Source organism: Pomacea canaliculata, linkage group LG2 (assembly GCF_003073045.1).
Source record: "Pomacea canaliculata isolate SZHN2017 linkage group LG2, ASM307304v1, whole genome shotgun sequence".
In the NCBI taxonomy this organism is placed as follows: Eukaryota; Metazoa; Mollusca; class Gastropoda; order Architaenioglossa; family Ampullariidae; genus Pomacea; species Pomacea canaliculata.
The window spans coordinates 43,264,891-43,289,049 of NC_037591.1; the positions used below are offsets into that span (position 1 = coordinate 43,264,891).

At 37.5% G+C, this 24,159-nt stretch overlaps 1 protein-coding gene across 9 annotated transcripts in view; it reads left to right on the forward strand.

Annotated features, from left to right (window-relative positions):
* Nucleotides 1-24,159, forward strand: part of LOC112556109 (arf-GAP with GTPase, ANK repeat and PH domain-containing protein 1-like) — a 52,724-nt gene that overhangs the window by 8,671 nt on the left and 19,894 nt on the right. For 3 of the 9 annotated variants that reach the window (XM_025224780.1, XM_025224781.1, XM_025224789.1), the window contains 12 exons: nucleotides 1,516-1,657; nucleotides 5,482-5,616; nucleotides 7,743-7,933; nucleotides 8,245-8,451; nucleotides 9,134-9,232; nucleotides 13,413-13,505; nucleotides 14,157-14,255; nucleotides 18,064-18,153; nucleotides 19,486-19,560; nucleotides 22,555-22,656; nucleotides 23,003-23,147; nucleotides 23,553-23,621. In XM_025224780.1, coding sequence (XP_025080565.1) covers nucleotides 1,516-1,657; nucleotides 5,482-5,616; nucleotides 7,743-7,933; nucleotides 8,245-8,451; nucleotides 9,134-9,232; nucleotides 13,413-13,505; nucleotides 14,157-14,255; nucleotides 18,064-18,153; nucleotides 19,486-19,560; nucleotides 22,555-22,656; nucleotides 23,003-23,147; nucleotides 23,553-23,621 — 1,447 coding nt within the window. The remainder of the gene's footprint in view (nucleotides 1-1,515; nucleotides 1,658-5,481; nucleotides 5,617-7,742; nucleotides 7,934-8,244; nucleotides 8,452-9,133; nucleotides 9,233-13,412; nucleotides 13,506-14,156; nucleotides 14,256-18,063; nucleotides 18,154-19,485; nucleotides 19,561-22,554; nucleotides 22,657-23,002; nucleotides 23,148-23,552; nucleotides 23,622-24,159) is intronic. The other 6 variants (XM_025224783.1, XM_025224782.1, XM_025224784.1 and 3 more) reach the window with 6 other exon arrangements.

Sequence of the window (24,159 nt, forward strand, 5' to 3'; positions counted from 1 at the left end):
TTTAGGATGTTTGCTAACTTGTTAAATCATACAGGATTGCACAACTTCATTAACTGATGAAAGAAAATGCCAACCTAAGCAAAGTTAATGCCATTTATCCATTTACATCATGTAAAAGTAAGAAAAGCTCTTGAGACTCAATGAAAATCTTTTGACAGATTTGTTTAAATGTTCGTTAGCATATGATACATCACTTTCTTTAAAAAAATCAATACAAAAACAAGGAAAGAAACCTTAGCTTGAAAAACGTGGGAACAAATGGAAAGGTTAATACAAGTGCAAAACTATCACCAAAGTAATGTGTTTAGTTCATTGAAAAAAGTTTTGATTCCCAAGATCTGAGTGAAGAATTCTGTACTTTTCACAAGCCTTTGAACATTGCAGTTCTTTTATGGGTTTCGTGAATGAAGTCAAACCTCATTTCACATGAAGTCACAAATATAGGCCTGGTAATTGAGCAATATTTGTTAGTATATGCTCAGAGCTCATGCATCACCTATGGCCTTCACTGACATTAGAAGTACAGGCTTAGGTCAGCTCTGTGTGTGATTTTCCAAAAAAAAAAGTAAACATTTAATGTACATTTTTGGAATAAACTAATGACCACTTTATGTTTTGTGAACTTAAAAACAGCTTTGAGCTTCAGACAGTGAATAATATTTAGACAAAATAGGCAGTATGAAATTCACATACTCTATTTTATCCATGTTTGCCACCTAGACTGTTAAGATCTCAGCAGTTACCTTGTTACTGCTTTACAGCAATACTATGACATGTCTTATTCCTTTTCACCCCAAATGGAGCATAGGGCTGCAGCTACACACTATGACATATACCTCATCTGAAATACTTCACACAGTATGCAAGGCAGATGACCATGTGCCAGACTTGACCATGCAAGAAACTTAGCTCACTGTATGCGAGTACATATACTAAAGGGGAATGCATCACAGTGGCTAATGCTGTTGTGAGAAGCTTTAATAAGCAAAGGGGCAGTTTGCATCTCTGGTAAATGCAGGGAAAGATATGTCGCGTGTGACCACTTTGTAAAATACAGTTTAAGTTTAGGTCCCAATCAGTCAATCTGGAACAGAAGTTATAATCAGTTTGCAATAATTATAACGTTTTAAAGTCTGAAATAAAAAATATGTATTATCCTGTATGAAAGTAATGGTAAGAACAAAAGAATGTTAGGATCTACCAGTTAATGAAGTGTAAATAAAAAGGAAAACAAAATCCAGGTTTTCTTTTTATAGTGCCCAGATAAATCTTACCAGGAATTGGTATACGGTCTTAGGTTCTTGTGTGTTGTTTTTAAAGGTGGAGAGAACACTTGTGTTTGTGGTGTTGGGCTTGCTGTTCTTAGCCCGTCTTTGTTTTTCAACTTTCTTACTACAGGGTACATTAGGACTGGTAACGAGGGAAATGTATTGATAGTGAACAAGCCTGCATCACAGCTGTTCAAAAGAAGTCAGCAAAATAACATCACTGTCATTAGTGTGCTTGCCATTTCAGTTCACCCACTGGGTGGATGCAGTCATCTTTGTGTTCAGCCTGGAGAATGAGATGAGTTTCCAGGCTGTATACAGTCATTACGCCAAAATGGCACAGTACCGAGATACCAAAGAAATACCCCTCATCTTAGTTGGCACACAAGGTAAGTGCCATCTTCTGTTATTTTGTTTGCATTGTTCTGTTAGCCCATGTGTTTTAAAAAGTTATTTGTAGTCTCGTGACAGATGATGGCATTTTTGCTCATAATTTGCCATTCTGTAGTGCTTATAACCTGGAGTTGCATACATAAACACACTGAAGAATGTCAGCCACTCAAAACATTGTGGTAGAACAGTGTCATATTCCGTGGGAGAATTTTTTCTTGCATCTATATGATTTGCTGGAATAAGCATGCATTGCAAAGTGGCCAAGTCTCACTTCGCAGGAAATGATAACCTTGATAAGATCAAAACAGCTGAAGCTGAAAAGAATACTTTACAGAGGTTTCCTCCCTAACCTTAACCATGCTACTTGCATTACTTTGATGCTAGTGTTTCTAGCCGAAAACTACGTATTGTACATTTTCCTGAAGCTACATTCACTAGTAGCAGTTGATGGATAAGCCTGTAGTAGACTGTCTGTGGTAGCACGTGTTTACAAGGCTATCATCTGTCTCACCCTGTAGACCAGAGAAGGAAATTAGGATCCCAGTTCTATAGTCATGGTTGGGGATGGATAAGGATGGCGGTAATTCAAGCAAGATATACTTGACAAACTAAGAATCGCGAAACCAACAATGAAAAGCGTGAAGCGTTTTTTACTTCAGTAAACCATCAAGGGATGTAGCATAAAAACATTACACCCTCTTGGTAATAATAATGCTTTCATTTCTCTCTCGCGTACAAGCGCGCGAGTGTGTGTGGGTGTGAGAGTATATAATGCTGACGAGAATAAAATGTCTCATTGTCTGTTTTCATCGTATGCATTTTTCTTTTGTGGTTCTTGCCTTTCCATTTACTTTACCTGCCCGACATTTCTGCTACGTCCTCCTTACAGAAAGGAGGTGCTAAACACAATTCATTGTAAACCGCGGTAAGGATGGTCCACTTTAAGGCTTGATATGCAAGCATTTCCACCAAGAATGTTACATTCTACCTTGATTTTCACTTTCTCACAATCTCAGTCAATATCCACGTAAAGAGGAGATGCAGAATAGCCTTTCATATCTTGTTAGACTTGCAAAAGTTCCTCCTAGTTGGTATTTCTGTCACCCCTGAAGTGCCTAGCAGTTTTCGGGTTATTAGTCAAACAGCTGTCTGGAAAATGTAACCTACCCACTTGTGCTGGTGGCAGACCTGTCTAGGAGCACACTCCATGCAGATTTCAGGTATCAGCTTTATGCTGGGGAAACAGGCGTGGCTTACTCCCGCCTCCCTCCATACCGCCCAGACCGCGAGGAGATAGGAAGTGTTGCCGGGGGAGGGGGGGAAGAGAAAGTATCATGTAAGACAGACACCTCTTTGATGATAAGGCAAGGCTACCGCCATGGCCCGCCAGTGGTGTGTGCTGACACCAAGCAGTTAGTAGTATGTTAGTCTGTTAGTCGCAGGGTGCAGGTATGTGCTGATACCAGGCATTAGATAGTACCTAGTCTGCTAGTCACTGGGTGCAGGTATGTGTTGCCACAGGAAAAGGTACCATATGCTGCAGCCAAAGGTGAGTCTTTCTTATGCAGCATGGACCCAGCCACCAGATGCAGCCTTTGGTTTTGATTTTTACCCCATTCTTGACAGGAGGTGTGATCGCTGAGATTTTTGATTCATTCCTATATACTTAAGAACCATTTAGTAAAAGTTACTTAGAGAGCAGTTGGTTGTTGTGTACAACCGATAAACAAAGGATTACATTTCCTCCAGAGCACTTACTGCATCCTTAGAAAGATATGTAGTTTGTGGCCGCAGGCTGGGTGCACAGGTTACTGTGCGTGAGAGGGTGGGAGGGATGTTGACAGAGAAATGGAGATGTAAGGAATAAGCTGCCATTTAACCACTTTCAGAGGGAAGTGAGTGAGTGCTGATAAGGGCCCTCTCTTTGGATGAGGAGGGTCTCCTCTTGATGAATACAAAGCTGAGGATTTGATGGGCAACTCGATGGCCACCTGGGCAGTAGGAGGCAAGGAAAATTGTCAAGATCTGCCTCTCTCTTTCATACACACACTCACTCTCACACACACACTAACACACACTTTCTCCCCTCTTTCCCCCTCCCTCCTGTTTGCATTCTTCCTGATTTAGCTGCTGGCAAAACCTCATAGCTAGAGAGACTGCATTTGCTTGGCATTGTTATTAACCAGACCTGCAAAAACTGCCCAACATGTAGTAGCTAAACTACGATGCAGATTTCTAGCGCTTGCATATAGAGAAGGGTATTTTATTATTTAGTAAGTCTGTACTGACATAAAACAATTTATTTATAGTAGGCAGGAACCTTGTTATAAGATATTTTTAAGTCATTTTGTAAGTGTTAATGATGCTATTGAAACCTTGTAAAATGTTGATGAGACAAAATCTTTACAAGTTTGTGAAAAGAAGAAAAGAGTAGAAGGCCAAACGAAATAATCACAGTTTATGTACCTCACACTTTCACCTCTGATCACCCAGTCATAAACATTCCCACTGCAAAGAAGAATAATTTATGCTTTGACCATCCACCCAACATCTAGTCAGAGAGTGATTTTTACCTTGGATTCAATGCTTTTAATCAGGATTTGTGGGCTTTTTATGAAGATATTTTTATGTGTTTCATCACAGATGACCAAGCGTATAGTATGGTAAACTGCTGTTTGCTCCATTAGGATTTGATTGAGAACAGATACTTAGAGGTGCTACCAGAGAAATGTTTGACAGGTATGATTCAAAGGTGCATACTTGTTGTCAACATTATCAGAGGTAATGGCTGCTGGCCCTGACCTGTTTCTTGAATGTGCTCATCACATGAGACCTGGTGCAAGTCTTATAGCTGATTCCTTTTCTGCTGAAGAGAGCAATGGTGTCCGTGGTTCTAGGCATGTGTCTGCTTATAAGATAAGCATCTAGCAGGCGCACCAAGAATTTTCCGCCTTCAGACACCATCCTTTTCTGTGCTAGTTATCCACTACTTCTATATGATGTCTCACATCATAGGATGTGGCACTTGTTATCAGGGGAGGACTACCTTTGCCATGTTTACTGCCAGACTGCAGAAAATACTAATAATTTTTCAACCAGTAATCTTCAGTTAAATGAGAATTCCATTTTTCACTGATGGTTTGTCTGTTTGGCTGTTTATCTTTAATGTATTTATTTGTATCTATAAATTTCCCAAAATTTTTGCAAAGCTTCTTTGCTTCTTAAAATATAATTAATAATATCTGTAGTTAAAATATTTAAATTACTCTTAATTTTGCCCATTTCAAATTTATACTTATACATCTATGCTTCTTACCTTTTGGGGCTTAAATGCCTTTTAATTTTGTTTTTGCCTTTTCCTCAAGATCTTTATATTTAGGAAGGTTTGTATTTTTCACATTAGTGACCCACTCATCCCACATAAGAGCCAAGCACTGTTAACCACAACACAAGACTCAGGAGAACAGAGGCAACAACTGTTCCTGTGTAAAAACAGTTGTGATTGGGTCTTGTAGTCATCATGCAACCTTCAATTACTCCACATTAATGCAACAGCAGTTAAAATTATACAGTAAATTGCCAGTGTCCAGTGAGCTAAACATTGTGTTAAGCAGATATCCAGTGACATAGCTCATACTAACATACCTTTTTATCTACTTTTGTCAAATGTCTTAACTACAGAAATGATAAAAATGCATTTGCTTACACAGAAGTCAGTTCTGTTGTTGTCATTGGTAAATAAAGATGAAATTTTTCTGCCTGTGACTGCTGAGACAAGAGTGTGATGGATGCCTGCTGATTTGTTTTTTCTTTCCTTCAGATGCTATTAGTGAAAGCAATCCACGTGTCATTGACGACACACGAGCACGAAAGCTAGCCAATGATCTGAAGAGATGCTCATATTATGAAACATGTGCAACATATGGGCTGAATGTAGAACGTGTGTTTCAGGATGGTAAGAGACTTTTGGATATCAGCAAACTGATATTATTTATGTAATTGCCATGATTTAGTGCATGCAACAATTGTGTCCTGACCTTCCACAGCTAGTTATAAAGCATAAGCCATCACATGCCTGGTTTTGGGGTTGTTTTTTTTTCAGGTTGCACATAAGGCCTCAACCAGAGTCCGCCACCGATGTCGATCGGCTGAAACACGCTCTAGGTGACCCCATGTCCAGCGGGGAGGGCTGGTGGGTGGTATGTAAACTCTTCCTTGGACTTCTAGCCAGATTATTTATACCCCCTGGCTAATTTTCTTTACATACTCTTTTGCATGAGTTATACATTTTAATGCAATGGCGAACATTATACCATATCATATAATTTGTGTGTGTGTGTGGTTCATAAGAAGACATCAGATATCAGTTGCTACTAAATGTTCTGTTTTTAAAAACGTTATAAAGTGTTGACACTCATATAATTCTTTTTTTTAAACCCTCCTTTATATCATTTATGAATGTTTCAAACATGAAATTGCAAGGAAAAACATGAATCTTGAGAAATTAAATATAGAGTTTTCCTTACCTGTTCAAATCTCTCTCAGGGTGAAAAACTGTGTTTATGTTGGATTATGTGATTGTCCATTGTATGCTTCTAGTAAAGATGGCTAAGCACAACATCTGTGTTGCATAGAAAATACTGAATCTCAAAAGCAAAGGTGCAACAGAATCATGTGGCATTGCTGAGTTTGCAGGAAAAAAAACTGCACTATGTTGTGTTGGAGCAACACTAGCTGCTTTTGATTGCCAACCTGTAATACATAAGACACAAAAGCAGAAGAGTCTCAAAGTATGTTAGTGCTGTTCCCCTCCCCCATCCTTCATCTCATGTACATGAAGTACACTGGTAATAGTAAATATTTCCCTGGGTGTATGACAATGCATTGTGTACATTGCTATAAAAGGAATGCATTATATGCATTTATAGTGTAAGCTACATGTGGTATATGTAATTATTATTAATTTCATACTGTACTGACAGTTTGGACAAAATATTGCTTGAAGTTGTTTCCCCCTTGAACTCAAGTGAAAACACTGTAGTGCAAGTGTAAGCAGAGACAGGGATAACTAAAGAAGACTTCTGTCCATCTAAAGGTTGCAGCATCATTTCTGAATCTGTCTTTTAAACCCAGAGCTGTCTAAAGAATGCTATGCTTGCTTTTAAGTGTTGCTACATTACACAGTGATCTGTTTGAAAACCTGATGTTATCTAATTGTAATAATTCACTATTGTCAGTACTAGATGTGAACATTTGCACGGCATTTTCAGATGTTGATGGTGAGATGCATACAGATCGCAATTTACCACTGTTTTTAGAGATTGCTGAATGGAAGTTTCATCCCTTTTACTTTAAGATTAGTTGCAGTTTGCAAAATTTTACAACTGATGCTAACATTGATAATAGTATGAAGTCATTCTTCCTTTGTATTCTTCCTCTGATGCCTCGACGTCTACCTCTGGTAGCTTATGTTTCTGAACCCTCACAGTCTTCAGTCAGTATCTTGGGTTTCTAAACCCTCACATTCTTCAAATTCAAACATGTATGACTTAGTACTTTAAGATAATCAGAGTTTCTTCGCTGGAAAATAAATTAAGATCTTCCAAGGAATCTGATACATGGCTGTGACTGCTGGATATCATTTAATTGCTTATTGTGAGAGAAGGATAGGATGGTCATCACATGACACATCACATGACTGGTATACTAGTACATGCTGATTACAGACAGTATCAACTTGTAGACTGCATAATAATTAAGATAATGTAGAAATAGATAATATACAAATGGTTGTATTTCAAGCATTCATGTTTACACTATTTATATATATTGTCTCTATCACCTACAATATGTGTATAACCAGGGTCTTCTTCTGCCTGATCTTTAAGGAAATCTTTGTTTTACAATGGTCCTTCTAACTATTGAAGATGGAAAAATGGGCATGTTGTCCTTTTACTGACACTGTGCAGTTAAGAAGAAAATTGTTTTTTTTTTATTTGTGTACATTTTAAAGTATAAAATGATACCAATCATGATATGTGAAGAACTTTAGATTGTAAATTAGCAGATATTTTTCTACAGCTTGCCAGCGAATAGTGCAGATGCGCTACCCTAATGCTCCCAGTCTGCCAACGGCTGTTCCATCTACTCCCAACCATTCGCAGCGCTCATTCTACGCAACTCAAAGTTCGTCCAAGCCTTATGATAGTCACAGTACCAGCAGTCAGTCAACATCAAGCTCGGGCACTCTCACAGCTAGTCACCCACCAGGGGTAGGTCTGGCTCTTTTCCGTGGATACCAAGCAGTTAATGGGCATTCTACGAGAATTTATTTAATGTCACATGAAATATTGCAGGAAAAGGAAATAACAAAAATTAAGGAAAATTAAAAGAATCCATATTTGTCTCTATATAATTTGGACCAAAACCAGTTGCTTTCTTGTAAAATAGCATATCAACTGCACTGATAGCTGTGGTGCAAAAAATAAGAACATTTGTTCTATGTTTTTAACATGCAGACAAGAATTTTTCTACCTAATCAGTCAGAGATGAGATATGCTGACAAAGACATTGTATGCTGCAGCCAATCAAAGACAAGGAAAGCAGCCGCGAACCCAGAGAGAGCAGTGGAGGCAGCAAACCTGAGAGAAAGAAAGAGAAACACCTTCCACATCATATGCAACCTCCCCAGCCTCAGCCTCCTCCTCCACCCCAGATCCCCCCACCCATGCATTCTCATTTGCAACAGCAGGCCCCCCAGCCTGAACCTGCGGACCCCCCTCCACCTCAGGTAAATTTGGCAGATATGGACAGATACAGTCGTTTTGAAGGTTATTTTTGCTTCTAGTCACTTTCTTAATCTCACTTATTAGTGAGAAAATGTGTGTATTCATGTGCATGTGTATGTGCATTCATGTGTGTGTGTGCATGCATGCAAGGAAGCGAGAAGGAGGGAGTTGGTGAAAAGGAGGGGTACTAGGTGTTTATGTCAGGTGTATTTATGTGTATTTGTTACTATTATGTAGTGGTCAGCAGGCCAGCACCTGTCATGCTTAAAAACTTTGCTGTTCCTGTTTTTACAGTAAGGGATACTTATTGTGAAGACAGATCTTGTGTATAAGGGAAAGATAACAGTGTGTTTTGATTTTGCTTTGCATGCAGCAGAGAATATTGGGCTGTTAGCTGTTTGGTTGTTGTGCATATATAAATGCTTGTTTGTTTGTTTTCTTAAGTTCTACAGAACTGATATGTTTTTAGATGAGAGATTTTTAATAGGAGGCATGTTTCAAATATGGCTATGACTATTAGATTGGTAAATCAATCAATCAGTGGAATGACCATAAGATTTCTACTACAACTGCCTGTAGAGACTATGAATTAAATGAGACTGTGGAAAATTGTGACAGCCCTTGGCACTGATCATGAACTAGCCCTGACAATTCACTCTGCATGTGTATGTCCCTCTTGTGTAGGAGGACAAAGTGGATTTCAGGGATGTCATGGCTTCCACGCCATTGGCATCTCGCAAAAGCAAAAAAGTCTCCTCAGTTCACAAGTCAAATTCCTTCAGTGTAAGTTTTCAAGCCATTTTTTTACTCTGGCTTTGGGTACCGGGACTCTTGGTTTGGTCTTTCTCTTTTTGATCACATTACAAAGGCCTGAGACATTGACAGATTCTTAGAGGCGTAGATTTGTGACTGCTGCTTGTCATAGTTACCTTGCTTGTAACATTTCACAAAGTTCTATGAGCATTTGATCTTATCATATACTTACTACTAATTCTGATGCCATAAATTATCAGCTTTTCTCTCTCATTCTCTTTCTCCTTCACACATGCACTTTGATTTTGTTTTTGGGAAGAGCTTGCCAAAGAGCAATATGCTATTTTCCAACTAAAGACAGAGCTGAGATTCTTTGGAGACATAGTAAACATGCTCATTCTCATATGAATGCCAGATGTGTGGCAAGGAGCTTTAAATGATGGGACCAGTGATCAAGTCTTGTAAAAGTTGCTTTTTATGATCAAATAAAAGAAAAATGAAAGAGGTTGTGTGGGAACTTCATCTACAATTGCAGTTTTCTGGTTTAATATTTCTCAGATAATTTATAACTTATGTCCTTGTTGCATTGTTGCGTGACATGAATTGGTCACAACCTAGGTAAAGCTCAGCTCTGTCGTTCCATCAGAATGAAATACTTCTTTCAGGCATATACTTTGATTTATGTACACACATATACTCAGTAGTTGATTTTTCATGCTTTCTTTCATTCTCTTCTAGACTGCACATAATTATTTTCACTCACGTGCTAAATTTTAGTGAATGTAGCCTTCTCTGCTTCTTTTTATTTACATTTGGCTTACTTTTCAATGGATGAGTGAAGTAACTTTATTGAAAAGTTTACTTATCTTGTAAACTGCAGCTGTTTTCTCCAGTGTTCTTTAAACTCAAAAAAGAGTACAATTTATTGTAACAGTTATTGTAATCAAGAAATGCATATCTGACTCACAGGGGAAATTGGTAAATTTTCTGCTTATACTATATCTACACATTAACAGCAGATCCAGTGAATACTTTTGGTGAGGGTAATGATTAGTTTTATAGGTGTTTTAAATGTTGCTATCACTTGAGAACCATATGTTCTTTTAGCAAGCTAATCTCCTCTTTTGTACTGTATTGTGCTGGCCAACATTTTTTTCTGATATTTTGACTGGTGTGGATCTGAAATACCAATGAGTAGTTGTTTAATCCACTAAAGAAATGATAAGGAATACATTTTTTTAATTTTTTTGCCTCACTATTCCACCATACATAAAATTATTTATGCTGTATAAATAATTATATGTTAAAGATGTATAGCTATATCTAGACCAGTTATATATATAAAAGCATGGATATATTATACACTACAGTATAATTTATAAAGCAGTTTTATCATATGAAAGTGATTCTTAAAGTGAGAAGTATATTGCATATTAATATTTGTTACACATGTTCATGATTAGATTTGTTCTTTTATTTATTATGACAACCAACAATTATTACCTGAAGGAATGGTCTGGCATGAAAAATGCCTTAAGCTTATTCCAAAGGTTTTCCTCCATCACTCATCCACTGTATTTGCATACCATGTTTTGCATTTAAAAGAAAAAAATTGGATAGTAAAATTTTATAAGAGGTATACCAGCTTGCAAGAAAAGTCCTGAAGTAGTCCTCAAGTGATTGTGCCACCTACCTAAATGATATCCCTTATCTTTCCCCAAAAGAACATGAAAACACTATTTCCAATTTCTATCTTCAACACTGCACAGTACTTTTTCTAATAGTAGTATCATCTGTATAACATTGGAAGCAAGGTCTTAAAAATGTATTGAACACAGAACTCACAGACTTTGTACAGCAGAGTATAGCTTCATGTATCATCATTGTATTTCATTGACACAGAACTTGACACTTAGGAATATGATTTATAAAAAAATCAACTAGGTAGAGTGTATATGAAATATAAAGCAAGAAACAGTTTATTATCACTGTAATTGTGTATATGTAAAAGTATACTTGTGCATTTATGGACAGGAGTATTTGTACTTAAGTAGGAGTCAGAGGTCCTTGGAAACGATAAAAGTAAGAAATTTTCCTGATGCTTTGGATCAATTGTTTTTTTCCCCCAGTGCATCAGTCTTAGTCCTAATGCACCAGGGGATACATTTTTATTTGCATAAATCAACAGAAAACAGTTGTTGAATATTTATAAATGGGTACAGAACAGGCAGAAATGGTAGATAAAAGCAAAATATGTTTTTCGCACATATACATGATATACAAATATTGTGTTGTCACTATAAATACATGTTTTGTTAAGGAGTGTCAACACTTTCACCTTAACAGTTAGCATGGCAACCTAAAGGCAGCAACTAATAACATATGATTCAAAAATAATAGTGTAGTTCCGAGTTAAAAGCATAGCATAGAATGAGCCTACTATGTTACTATTATGTGTACTGAGTCAGAAAAATAATCTCCCTAAAGGTCTTTGAAAAAACGTGTACATCTACATGTATCCAAGCAAGCTTTTGAGGCTGAGTAAAGCGAGGTTAGGGTCAGATCAATTTATGATTAATTATTTCAACAGCTTTGATGTGCCTGAAAATAAATCGGTAAACATTCAAACTGCTGCCTGATCAGGGAACAATAAATGCATGTCACCAGGTGAGGTCAAGTATACTGGGTTCAGATCTTGTCTCTGACACACTGTTTTTCTCTGGATGTGGCATCTGTTTACAAAGTTGTGAAGGCCACTGGTTGATTCGACCATATGCTGGTTCGACCACAGCAGTCTAAACTCTGGTCTCAGTTGATTCACAGCCCTTAGTCAATTCAACCTCTGAGTTCAGAAGTTACTATTCAGTGTAATGACACATAAGTTGCTTAAAACGAAACTTCATTTTTTTCTTAGTCATGTGATAGACGTATGGCAGTCACGATTGTCATCAAATGAATAATGGACACTGTTTGAAATAATATTGTGTGTCACCCTAAGCGTGTGTGGGAAAAATACATTTCTGGCTTAGTTTAACTTGTGAAATAGCAGAGCAGTTGGCATGGCACAGCTGTATGGCAGCATAATGGTTGACTGAATATATGCTGTGTAGAACAGTCACCAGGATTGAGGATTTAAAAGGTGTTTAATTCTTGTTAGCAAATAGGTTTTCTGTTCTATAGTTTTACCTATAGCTGTGTTGGGACCAAGACGTTATGAAGAAGAGAGCAGGATTGATGTGTGCATGTCGATCAAGGGAGATCACATCACAGTTCACTTCATGGCTGAATTGTGACATGGATGATGATTTGGTTGAATTGACTTATGGGAGTGGTTGAATTGGCAAATGGTTGAATTGACCGGCCACCAGTTGCAAGGGCTGGCTGCTACTTTGCTCTTATAAAGACTTTATTACTGGGTATGGGTCTGGGTCAAATACTGGACCTCTTTCTCTTTGTCTCTCATATACAATATCTATGTGTTTTTCTCTGTCTGTCACATGCAGTTTTTTTTTTTTAAATGAAATTTCCTTCACTCATTTTATTTTGAAAAAACATTTAAGAATTTCATTGATGAAGTATGCTGAGATTTTAAAAGTGAAGGCTTTGCATTGTGGACATTCAGACACTTGAGTAATGCATAAGTGCATGCAGATGTGTATACACACAGTCATAAACAAGTGCATGCACACAGATGTAATGCAGTCATAAGCACGTGCATGCACTTAGATGATGTTCAGCTTTAAAAAAAAATCTACCACTGATGAATGCTGGAAAATTAGAGCACCTGTGTAATGGCATAATATTTTGTGTTTTTATTTAGAAGTAATTATTTATCAACATAGGGTTTTTAGAAGTATTTATTTTTTTAACATAGGGTTTTCTTTTCTTTCTCTTTCTTGCTTATGATAATGGAGTGTCTTGCTTAGAAAGAGAGCTTTGTTACCTTCAGTTATAACTGCATTGTTGAAGCAAGTTTTTAACTTAAAGTTTGCCTGGGTTTTAGTGAAGTTTTGTAATTTGTAACTATAATTATTCTGTTGTAAATGATTTTCTTCATTTATTTGCTTGCATCAGTTGGGAAATTTTGTGACCCTCCAGTGCCTTGGCTGCAATGGTAGCTTTCCTTGCTGATAATGTAAAATGGTGACCTCAGACCTTTGACCTCTAGCTTGTCTTTTGTTGTGCATGCATACCCCCTTCTGTCCTTCAGGGTGCCATGGACCAGCGACATCATGCGCATAGCTACCTACCCAATGCAATGGCTTGGAAAAACATACAATTTTTCAGGCCTAGTTTTCTCAGCGTAAGTTCTCAATCTTAAAATACACCCAAAATCCCCATAAACCCTCACAGCCAACAGCTGGTTGTGTGATACACCTGCCTGCATATATTATGCTGTAGACTTGGTACCTTTATTTGTATGCCATCTGTGGTACATTATATTAACCTTCTATTTATCCTGGAGACTTGGAATCTGTTGTCCTGCTGCTTTCTTATTACAATAACTGTAAGTGTATTAGATGCATATATTGCCTTTCTGACATGTGAAAAGACTCTAGATGTTGATTATGCCTGATGGTGTCAGTCCATATTGACATAATTGTCTTTATTTTTTGTTATTATATTATCACACATAATTAACCACTTTTGTTACAGTGCATTCTGTACGGTTGATTGTGTGTGCACACATGCGTGGGTGGGTGTATGCTTTCACCTGAGTGTTTCTGTGAGGGCATAAATTTAGTGTAAAACTGTAGTTATGCCATGATATGATCTGGCAACTAACCTCTTCACCTCTAGCTGTGATTCTTTTATTTGTTTATTTCGTTTATATTGTTCATTTGTTTTATTGGTAATTTGTGCATTTTTTGGGGGTGGGGGACCTCTAAATTTTTTATTTGAAAAAATTTCCTTAGTTCTTTCTTTCAGTTTGTATTTTGTTTTGGTATTTTAGGACCAAATGGATAAATGTTTGGACTTGAGCTTTGAGGACAGTGTACCTTCCACCCCTGTTTTGACTAGAATGACTCGCATCAGATCAAGCCTGGTCCTTGTAAGTTGGGTTGCCTTTCCTTGGGTTTGAGTTCTTTTTTGTCTGCCTGCTGCAAAAGAGTGTCTCAGGGGTTAGTGTCCTACCCATGCACAGCATGTTGTACAGTGTGGAGGACAGTCTGGAATGGTAGTGTGACCTGCTTCTTTGCTAGACAAGAGGCTCTTTCTCTGGGCCTGAGTGGTTTCTTGCAAGTTTCCTCCTGTACATACCATAGATGGCTGCTATGTCTTCTTTCAGATGGTCAGACTGTGTGTACTTATTTCCTAAAAAAAGGAGGGACTTGTATCCTTTCTTTTAATAGCCAGGATTGACTTAATATTTTAACACCAGACTTAATATGACAGCATGTTACAGTCTTAACTGTGCCTCTCCTGAATCAGCCGGGCATTGTCTTTTACCTCTAACTGTGACAGATGCTAGCCCAAAAAGAAATCTCTGCTTTGAATTTAGTTCTTTGTTGGAACTTTTTGAAAACAGCTGATCTTTTCTTAATGTTATGTATAAGTAACATAGAATCTTTACAACATTCAGTGGTGCTCTGCAAGTTCACAGTTTAATATAATATTAGAAGATGAAGGTCCATGCATGGATTTTTTTTTTTTACAAGAACCACAACCAAGTTGTTTTTTTTCCTTGCATGTACCTTGACATTTTGGCCTTTGGCTCTAATGCAGGCATGGAGAGATTCAGATGGGTGACTGCACATTTCTGGCAGTATATTCAGTGGTGAACATTTTCTGGAATCTGCCAAGTTATATATGTAGTGTAAATGAGAAGTATTTCAGAGTGGGGAAAAAACAGCATGCTTTTATTGTTGATCTGTCCACCCTATTTTTCCCATCCCATTTCTTGCCTATGCCTTCAGCCCTCATACTGAAGATCCGATGGCTCATATTTGATGTTAGTTTTGTCATTTTAAAAGCCACATTTTACAAATTAAAATGTTTGTTGTAGATCTGGACATCTTGAAAAGTCATTGTGAGCACTATATCAGATGAAAAGAACCAAAGTTTTGGCAGTAGATTCAGTAGTTTTTCCAGTCTGCAACTGAAATGTAGTATACTATTCAAAATCAGGAACTTACTACAGTGTAATGGCATCATGCTTATGAACTTATTACAGAAAAGGAAATAACTCAAACTTTGAATGTAATGGTGCTGTGCTCATAAAGTCACAACAGATAATGAACAAATAATTGTCAGTGAAATGGCTTCATGCTTCTGCTTTCAAACTGTCTTCCCCCTTTACTGTCAAATGGGGACATGTACATGAGATGTGTTCACATCATGTGGGGGCAGGTATGTGAGATGAGTGTGTGCACACACTTTCTCTCTGCATATATTTGCTCATTCTCGGTCATTTTCAAGGACTTCTGTTTTAAAATATGTGAATGCATGTTTGGAGGCTACTGATTACAAGCAATCATTAATAAAAGAGCTTGATGGCTTCATCATTGGTTACTGTTATCTGCCAGCATGACTGGAGGTTTCCAGTTCTCATGGCACATCTGTTTGTAAAACTGTATTAAATATGTATTAAAAGTAAGTAGCTGACTTTCTTTAACATGTCTGTTTTTGCTTGAGTATGTTATCCTATCATTTCTGCATTTCTGATTCATCAAAGTGTTGCTATATTGCCTTTTTCCTCACAAATTAGTTGTGCATAGGCTTTGAGACCATTAACTGAAATGTCTCTGGGGCTTCTCGCTTTTGTCTAAAATGATGTTTCAAGTATCAAGCATTCATATTTCTAATGAAATACAAGAGCTTTCATGAATGGCTAAAATAGTGATGAGCGTATGTATGTGTGCGCGCACACACATGCTTTAAATGATATTACATTTGCTTAGTGGGTAGTGTTTGAGATTAACTATGCTCAACTAAAGGAATTGTTCTGCAAACATAGGAGTGCAGAGTGTAATTTGGATTCTGATAACTTTCTCAGTCTGTCCACTGTAGTTTATCACCCACTTCATTATTGAGGAAATTAGCATCGAAAGACACTTTGTGTGCATTTAACGATTCATAAAAATGTACAGTAACACCTATTTCATGTCATTAACTTAGAGTTTAATATTACCTGGTGGAATGTTGCATTTATTAAAAAATACAGGAACAATATTTGTGTTAGCTTTAAAGCTATGCTTTGTAAATGAAATACCATTGTAATCAGCCTTGTATACAGGAAAGCACATCTACAAAGGTGTTAAAAGTATCAATATTTTTAATCTTTCGATTATATTGATAAATCATTTTTGATATGCACATTACTTTAGAAGGTAAGTTATTTCTCTTACCTTCTCTTATGAGCTGTTAGTACACTTTGGTGTTGGTACCTTTTTTTAAAAAAAATTGTCTAAAGGAGAAACGAGTTTGAAAATTGAAAGAATTTGTTAACGACATTTTTGCCATGTAAAAGACTTTTTTTCTTCTCCCCACTGTCATAGCAAAACATAATTTGGTTTCATTATAGATACAGTTGTCCAGTTCTAATGATGAAAAAGAGGTTAAAGTGATTTCTTGAATGGAGACGAATGTTTCGGGAAGTACAATATAAAGGATGTAAGCAGTATAAACACCTATAAGACACCTAGGTGTATGCAGTAGAAAAGTCAGTTTACATCCTAATAAATTGTTACTGTCTTTTAGAATATGTTGGTGTTGATAATAGGGCTTATTTAACATCAGCGTAGATGACAGAGAAGTCTGAGGTGAAGTGACTTGTGGCAGACATAAGCTCAGTATTTGATTTTATTACAATATTTTGGAAAATATCTGGAACAGCTGTGTACTCTGGCTATTAAACCAACAGCCAGAGATTTAGAGGCAAAACAGAAATAGTGTTTGGGGAAATAATAATAATTGTCCTGAGAGTATTGCATTCATGTAGCGGGAGAGGGGATAAACTGAGAGTGTTGTTTTCATGTAAAGTAGTAATAGTTGTACTGAGTGTATTGTGTTCATGTGTGGGGAATAGGGATGATTGTACTGAAAATATTGTGTTTATGTGTGGGGAATAGTGATAGTATTACTGAGAGTATTGTGTTCATGTAAGGGGGAATTGTGATAAGTTGTTGGAAAAAGGGATAAGTTTAGTTATGTTCATATGGGGGAAAATAGTGATATACTGAGAGTATTGTGTTTATGTGGGGATGGGGGGGATAGTGATAGTTGTGCTGAGTGTATTGTGCAGAATAGTTGTAGTTGTATTGAGAGTATTGTTCATCTGCAGAATAGTGGTGGTTGTATTGAGAGTATTGTGTTCATGTGTGGGGTGGATGGGGTAAATAGTGATAGCTATACTGAGAGTATTGTCTAATGGTGTGGGAGAGGAACAATGATAGTTGTACTGAGAGTATTGAGTTATTGTGTTGCGGAAATAAAGATACACTGAGAGTATTGCGTTCATTAAAGGGGAATAGGGACATTTGATCTGAGAGTAGTGTGTTCATGTGTGTGTGGGGTGGGGACAGTGATAATTATACTGAGAGTAAAGCATAATGTGGGGGGAATAGTGATTGTTGTACTGAGATTATTGTGTTTATGTTTCTGGAAATAGTAACAGCTGTAAGAAGTACTATGTTTTATATATGGCAAAGTAGCAACAGTTGTATTGCAAGTATTGTGTTAATGTCTGGGGATAATAGTGATGGTTGTGCTGAGAGTATTATGTCTGGGTGAAGTGTAATCACAAAATCAGTTTGTGTTAGATCCATATACACTGTACTCCCACAAGTCCATATTTTATCAATGTCTCTTTCTCCATCACCTCTGTATCTTTCACCAAACCTCATTGCCTGCTATTTCAGGACAACAAACCAGAGAGCAAAGACTTGCCTACTCCAAGCAGTACTCCAACTCAAAGTAGGAAAAACCGACGTCGGTCAAATCTTTTCAATGTAAGCATCATCATCATACTTGTCTGAGCAGTTTTGTGATTGTTTTCAGTCCATCTGTAGAGGTTCCTAGTTCCTCACATTAAGTTGTCAATTTGTTTAAGAGTAGTGTATGTTCACTTCCCTCCCCCCATTTGCTTTGAGTACTTTAGAGTAACATCTGCTTCTCAGAGTAGAAAATGCTTTCATTTCATGAGTTTTATTTTCATCAGTTTTACTGGATACCAAAACAGTATTTTGTCCTGGGTTTCTTAAGTTTAAGTATGCAGAGAATAGCTGTTTTTTCTGGATGATTTGAATGCAGTGTTATTTGGACAACTTGCTGTTACTTCATTGCTGTCTGGACAGCTAGTTCTCAATACAGTATTGTTCTCAGATCATGTCTGCAGTTGTTTTCCTATTTGAATCTTTCTTTCCAGTGTCTGCTCTTTGTTGAATTTTGTTTTTTATTATTTGAACTTTTTTGTGTATTTTTCATTTGCTCCAGTTCTTTAATGTGATGCCTTATTGTTTATTTGTTGCCATGATTTTTATTTTCCTTTTATTTACAACCTATATATATGTTAATGCATGACAAAGCTGTTGCAAAGAGTGTTTAAAAATTGATTTGCTATGTCCTTCACAAAACCACTAAAATACAGATACATGAAAGGCTTTTTTTTTTTTAAGTAACAAGTGTTTGAGAAGGGCCATCATCTTCTCTGGTATGCTATCTTGAACTATACTTGCTTGTTGCTGTTTCTGACCTGATACATGTACCAACTTTTTTGTGCATCTTACCATTATAGATCTATAGCCATATAAAGAGTATTCTAGCATTGAGGTAGCAAGGGATTACAAGCAGACTAGGCATTTTCACACTCAGTCCAGATGGGGAATATCAGGCTCATAAATTGTCTTTCATTTTTCTATAAATACAGCAGTAGTCAGCCGCTGTGACTATAATTACAGCTTACTGGTAAAGCATCATGTAATCATGGTCTGTAGCTATGGCTCATCTTCTGTGATGATGTCATAAGTACACAGATTTTTTTTTTAAATGGTTAAGCATGTGTTGTATTTAAAACTGTTTGATTTAAATAGAGCTGTGAATGTTTTCCACTACAGCCTTTGTATTCTTTGTCATTTCTATCCTTTATAACTTATCCAAATTATCTCCCTGTCTTCCTGGATCTTCTTGTGGACTCTGTGTGCTTGCGAAAGAGAAAAGAAAGGTCAGTCAAGGTAACACCTATTGTCCTTTTAGCCATTGGTTGACCTAACTGTCCCAGTGTTAAAGCTACATTATACTTTGGTTGAAGTTTGTGATGGCAGAGATGATCAATCTTGTTGCAGCCAAAAAATAAAGATGATGACAAGAAACAGGATGGAGAGAAGATGGGTAGTGGTCGTGCAATACCAGTTAGACAAGTAAGTAGTTTAGTTGGCTTGCATTTTAAAGTATTTTCACATTCAGACATGAATGTGAGAGAAAGTATGAATGTGAGATTAAAGTGTGAATGTGTGTGATACTTATTTGGCTTTCTAAGAAGTGCATTGTGTGTGTTAAAAAAAAAACACCTTTAACTTTCAGATTCTGTTGCCTTTATACATTTTTTTTTTTGGGGGGGAGTCGTAGATCATGTTTACAGGTGAAATCAAATTAGTGTCTAGTTGAATGTTCTCACATAGTTCTGCTGGGAAGTAATTACGAGAGAATGTAGCCTAAGGGAGAAGGGAAAATTATCAGGAAAAATACAGAAATATAACATTCTGTCATGTTTTTGTTGACGAATAATACTACTACTATTAGATGCAGATGTTAAATATACATAATGCATTTTTATACTGAAACATCTTGCAGGATATCATCAAGTTGAAACATAGTTTTGCTGCCTTTTTTTGTGACATTTGAAAATTCCTGCATTTCAGAGATTTGTTATATTTAGATATTTATTGTTTTAATCTTTCAAATTTGTAAAATTACTAGGATCTCGTAAACTAATAGCACCATTATTAAATCATAGTAAAACCTCATCATTAGGTCTTTCTGTATTGCGACCTCCTCCTCGACACAACCACAGAATTTTTCACTGATGTATTTGGCTACATAAATGTCATCTCTGTAACTGTTATTATTCACCAGACTGTATCACAACTAGGTTGAAATTTCCAAGGTGGATAACACTTTGCAGTTGACCATATGGTCAGCTTAGTCTCAAGAACTAGAATATTAATGTATATACTAAAGAAATTTGCATCAGTCAGTTGTCCCTTGACCGACACCTGTTGTTGGGAGGAGCACATGGATAGACGCGGCAGCTGACAAGGCCTGGCACTCTTGCTTGTTTTGGACGATAGTCAGCAGGTCCCGTACAGGACGACCAGTCCAGTCTTTCATGTTCGTAAGCCAGTTCTTCCTCTGGCTACTACGGCGTCGGCGTCCAGGGTGCCTTGAAAGATAATCTTCGACAAGGTGTTGTGCCGGGTCACATGGCCAAAAAAGGCCATCTTAGGTCGTCTGTTGAAAGTAGAGGTTCCTGGTGTCCTACGAGTGAAGCAATCTTGTTTTGTACAAAGTCAATGTTTCTATGTTCTTTGTATGAGATCCAGAGCAGCCTTCTCAGTCATTTGTTCTCGAATACCTGGATTCTCCTATGCAAGCAGAGTCCACATGTCACATCTGTAGAGCAGAATTGTTACTACCAGGGATTTGTACAGCTTGTACTTTGTAGTAAACCTGATCTTATGGCTATTCCAGATCCTGACTAGTTTACCCATTGCCGCTGTTGCTGTCGTGATACTGATGCAGATAACCTGGCGTGGAGCTTCCATCTTGGAGAGTGCGGCTCCCAACTATTTGAAGCTGGTGACCTCTTGGAGCTGTACCCCATTCATAGAGATCTCATCTGTACTTCGTGGTCTGAAGCCAACCTGTTCTGCTTGCAGCTTTTCTGTGGTAGTTGTGATCCAGTTTTGTTTGACTTTCAGCATGACTTTGCTTGGGTAGCTGATACATGTATGGTTCTGTAGTTCTGACACTGTTTGCTATTTCCTTTCTTTTTTTTTTTTTGGAAAGGGTATGATTAGTGACTGCGTCCATTCCTTGTGCCATTCCTTGCTTTCCCAGACTCTTTGGCACAGGATAGTGATGACCTTTGTAGTTTCTTCCCCACAGATCAGCTGGCACATCAATGCCTGTTGACTTTCCTCCCTTCAGGCTTTGAAAAGCACTTTTGACCTCCTCCTGTAGGACTGGTAGGTCTGCAGGTTCACTGTCTCTAGCCTGGTTGCTTTGGAGAATGTTGACGTCAGTCTTCAGCAGTAAGTTGTACAGGTCTTTGCAGTACGGCATTGCTTACTGTTAGAAGGTGGCCATTGCTGTCTTTGATGACTTGAGATCCTATGCTGATCTGTCTTAGTAAGGGTCCTTTATAGCCGGTAGGCCATTTTGCTGTCACCTCGTGCCATTCATCATCTGTGTCCCAGCATTGGCCCTCAGTCCGGTTACATCACACCCCACCAGGTTCAGCATGGAACATTTTCATCTTACTGTGGCCTTGAAGACTTCTGCAACGTGTGGGTCTTGCAGTTTCTCAAAATCAAAGCTAATTTGAGGCGGGGGGGGGGGGTTGTTTAAGAGTCGTTTTGCTTTCAGCTTCAGTTTGTTTAGAAAAAGTTCATGGTTGTTTCCTTTGTCAGCGCCTGCGTATGTCTTGTCTTGGCCTTGTTGATGCTGATTCAAAGTGTCTTTGCAGCAGGATATAGTCGATCTGATTGTGGACCAATCCATCTGGTGAGAGCCACTTGACGATCCTTGATTTCTTGTGGGGGGCATAAGGTGTTGGCTAAGGTGAACTTTCGGCTCAGTGCAAGTTCTAGGAGTCTAATACTCCTGTTGTTGGTTTCGCCAAGGTCAAATTTGCCCACCATTGCTGGTAGGCATCTGGGGCGACTTTGGCATTCCAGTACCAAGTACAACGAGGATGTCCTTTTTCAAAACTGCATAAGATCCTTGTGACCACTGTGTGCTTTTATGAAGAGTTAATTCCACTGGACATCTGCAGTCATGGCAGAAGAATATAGCATGACTTGGCAGAAGTGAAAACAAAATCGGTAAACACTATAAAATGGTTTTAAGTGCTTTGTTTTCAGCATTTAAATAAATTAACTTTAATTTATAGGTGTTTGAATAGTTTCTGGAATGAAAGCAGACTACAATTTCCCTATGACTCCTCTTAGTTACAACCTGATTTTGATAGGTTTTAGCAAGTCTTACTATGGAGGTTTTACTGAACAATATTAGTTCAAAGTTGTCATTATTTAATCAAAATACTATTAAGCATTCTATTACATACTGTCATTAGTTTTACCAGAAAGTTTATGACAAGATATAATTTGGCTAACATAAGTGAATTTTTGTAGGGTTATCTATACAAGAAAAGCCATGGTCTGAACAAAGAGTGGAAGAAAAAGTATGTGTCTTTGACCGACGATGGTCGGCTCACATATCACCCAAGCCTTCATGTAAGATTTTATACCACTGGTAAACTCGTAGTGTACATATATCATGACAAGTTTGTTAGGATTTGAGGCAGTATATTTGCCTTGTAGCATCTTGATTTGCCCTCATGGTTCTTTTAATGTTCATGCATCATTTTGATACGTTGTCTAGCTTTGAGAGATTTAACACAACAGCTTATTGTGTCAGAGATTTTATTTAGCTCTGATCCTATAAAATGTTTAATTGCCTGCATTATACCTTATGATCTTATTGCTTTATGCTCATGTCTTTGACAAAGAACACCTGGCTTACTATCAGGTAATATTTGAGGCTTTCATCAAGCCTGATATATCTGTACTCTGTTGTCAGGATTACATGGAGGATATCCATGCAAAAGAGATTCCTCTAATTCACACTACAGTCAAGATCCCAGGCCAGCGACCCCGAGGATCACGCACCACATCAGTTGGTTGTACCAACCAGCCTGATGGTGGTGATATGAATAACTCTACAGGTGTGTTGAGACTTTTTCTTGCATGTATCTGTGTATGCAAACAGGTGTAATAATGGGATTTGATCTTTAAAGTTAAGATAGAATATGATGGCTAGAAGTCTTCATTGTGATAGATTAAGTCTGGAAAATGGGTTACTGAGCAATTGCAATTATTCAGTTCATCCAAAAAAAAAAAAAAATGGAATTATATGCCAGTGGGTCAAATTTTTTCTCTTTCTCAAGAGCTCTCACATATTATTTAATATTAATATGGAGGCTTTGTATTTGAAGGAATCAGTGATAGCAAGGGATTATAATGATATGGAATTACAAGCACTGCTGCAAATGTTATATATATATATGTTAGTGATAAAGATTTTACTCCCTCTTTTAGTATCATTCTAAAAATAAAGTGGTTTGTTGTAGCATTTGAAATCTCACAAGAGGGACCCATCGACAACTCACTAGTTATTCAGAACACCTCCATCACTCCAGGTACTGTAATATACCCTACTCCTGTCTTTCTGCATCCAAATGTGTGCAAAAAATGTGTTTTAATGAATGCGTGCATTGTTTGTGGTTGGCAAATTTTTCAGTGTCCTGCTTTGAGTGTGCATGTAGGGTTTTACGTTTCAGTTACTTTTTACTGCATTTTTAAAATTGTGTATATGTATCAGCAGTGGTGTACAACCGTTTGTTTAACTAACCATTTAACAGTCTGTTATGAATTGTCAGTCTCTTGTGAACTTCTAATCAAACTGGTCTATACCTCGAGAATAGTTTCCTTTGAAATACTGTCAGAACAGGAAAAAATGTCATTTTACAGAAGATAAAACATCACCGTAGATTCCAGTTCCAGTTCCAGATTGGAAGATAGGTATTTGTGAGGGACTATCCATTTATCAGGGTTCATATTCATGAAGCACATTTACCCAGCCTTCTTGCCGAAGCTGGATAGATAGGCTACACAGAGATAGCTATGAAAACCCTGCATTATGAACATTGAGCCCAGTCTTTTTATTAGAGGTGTACC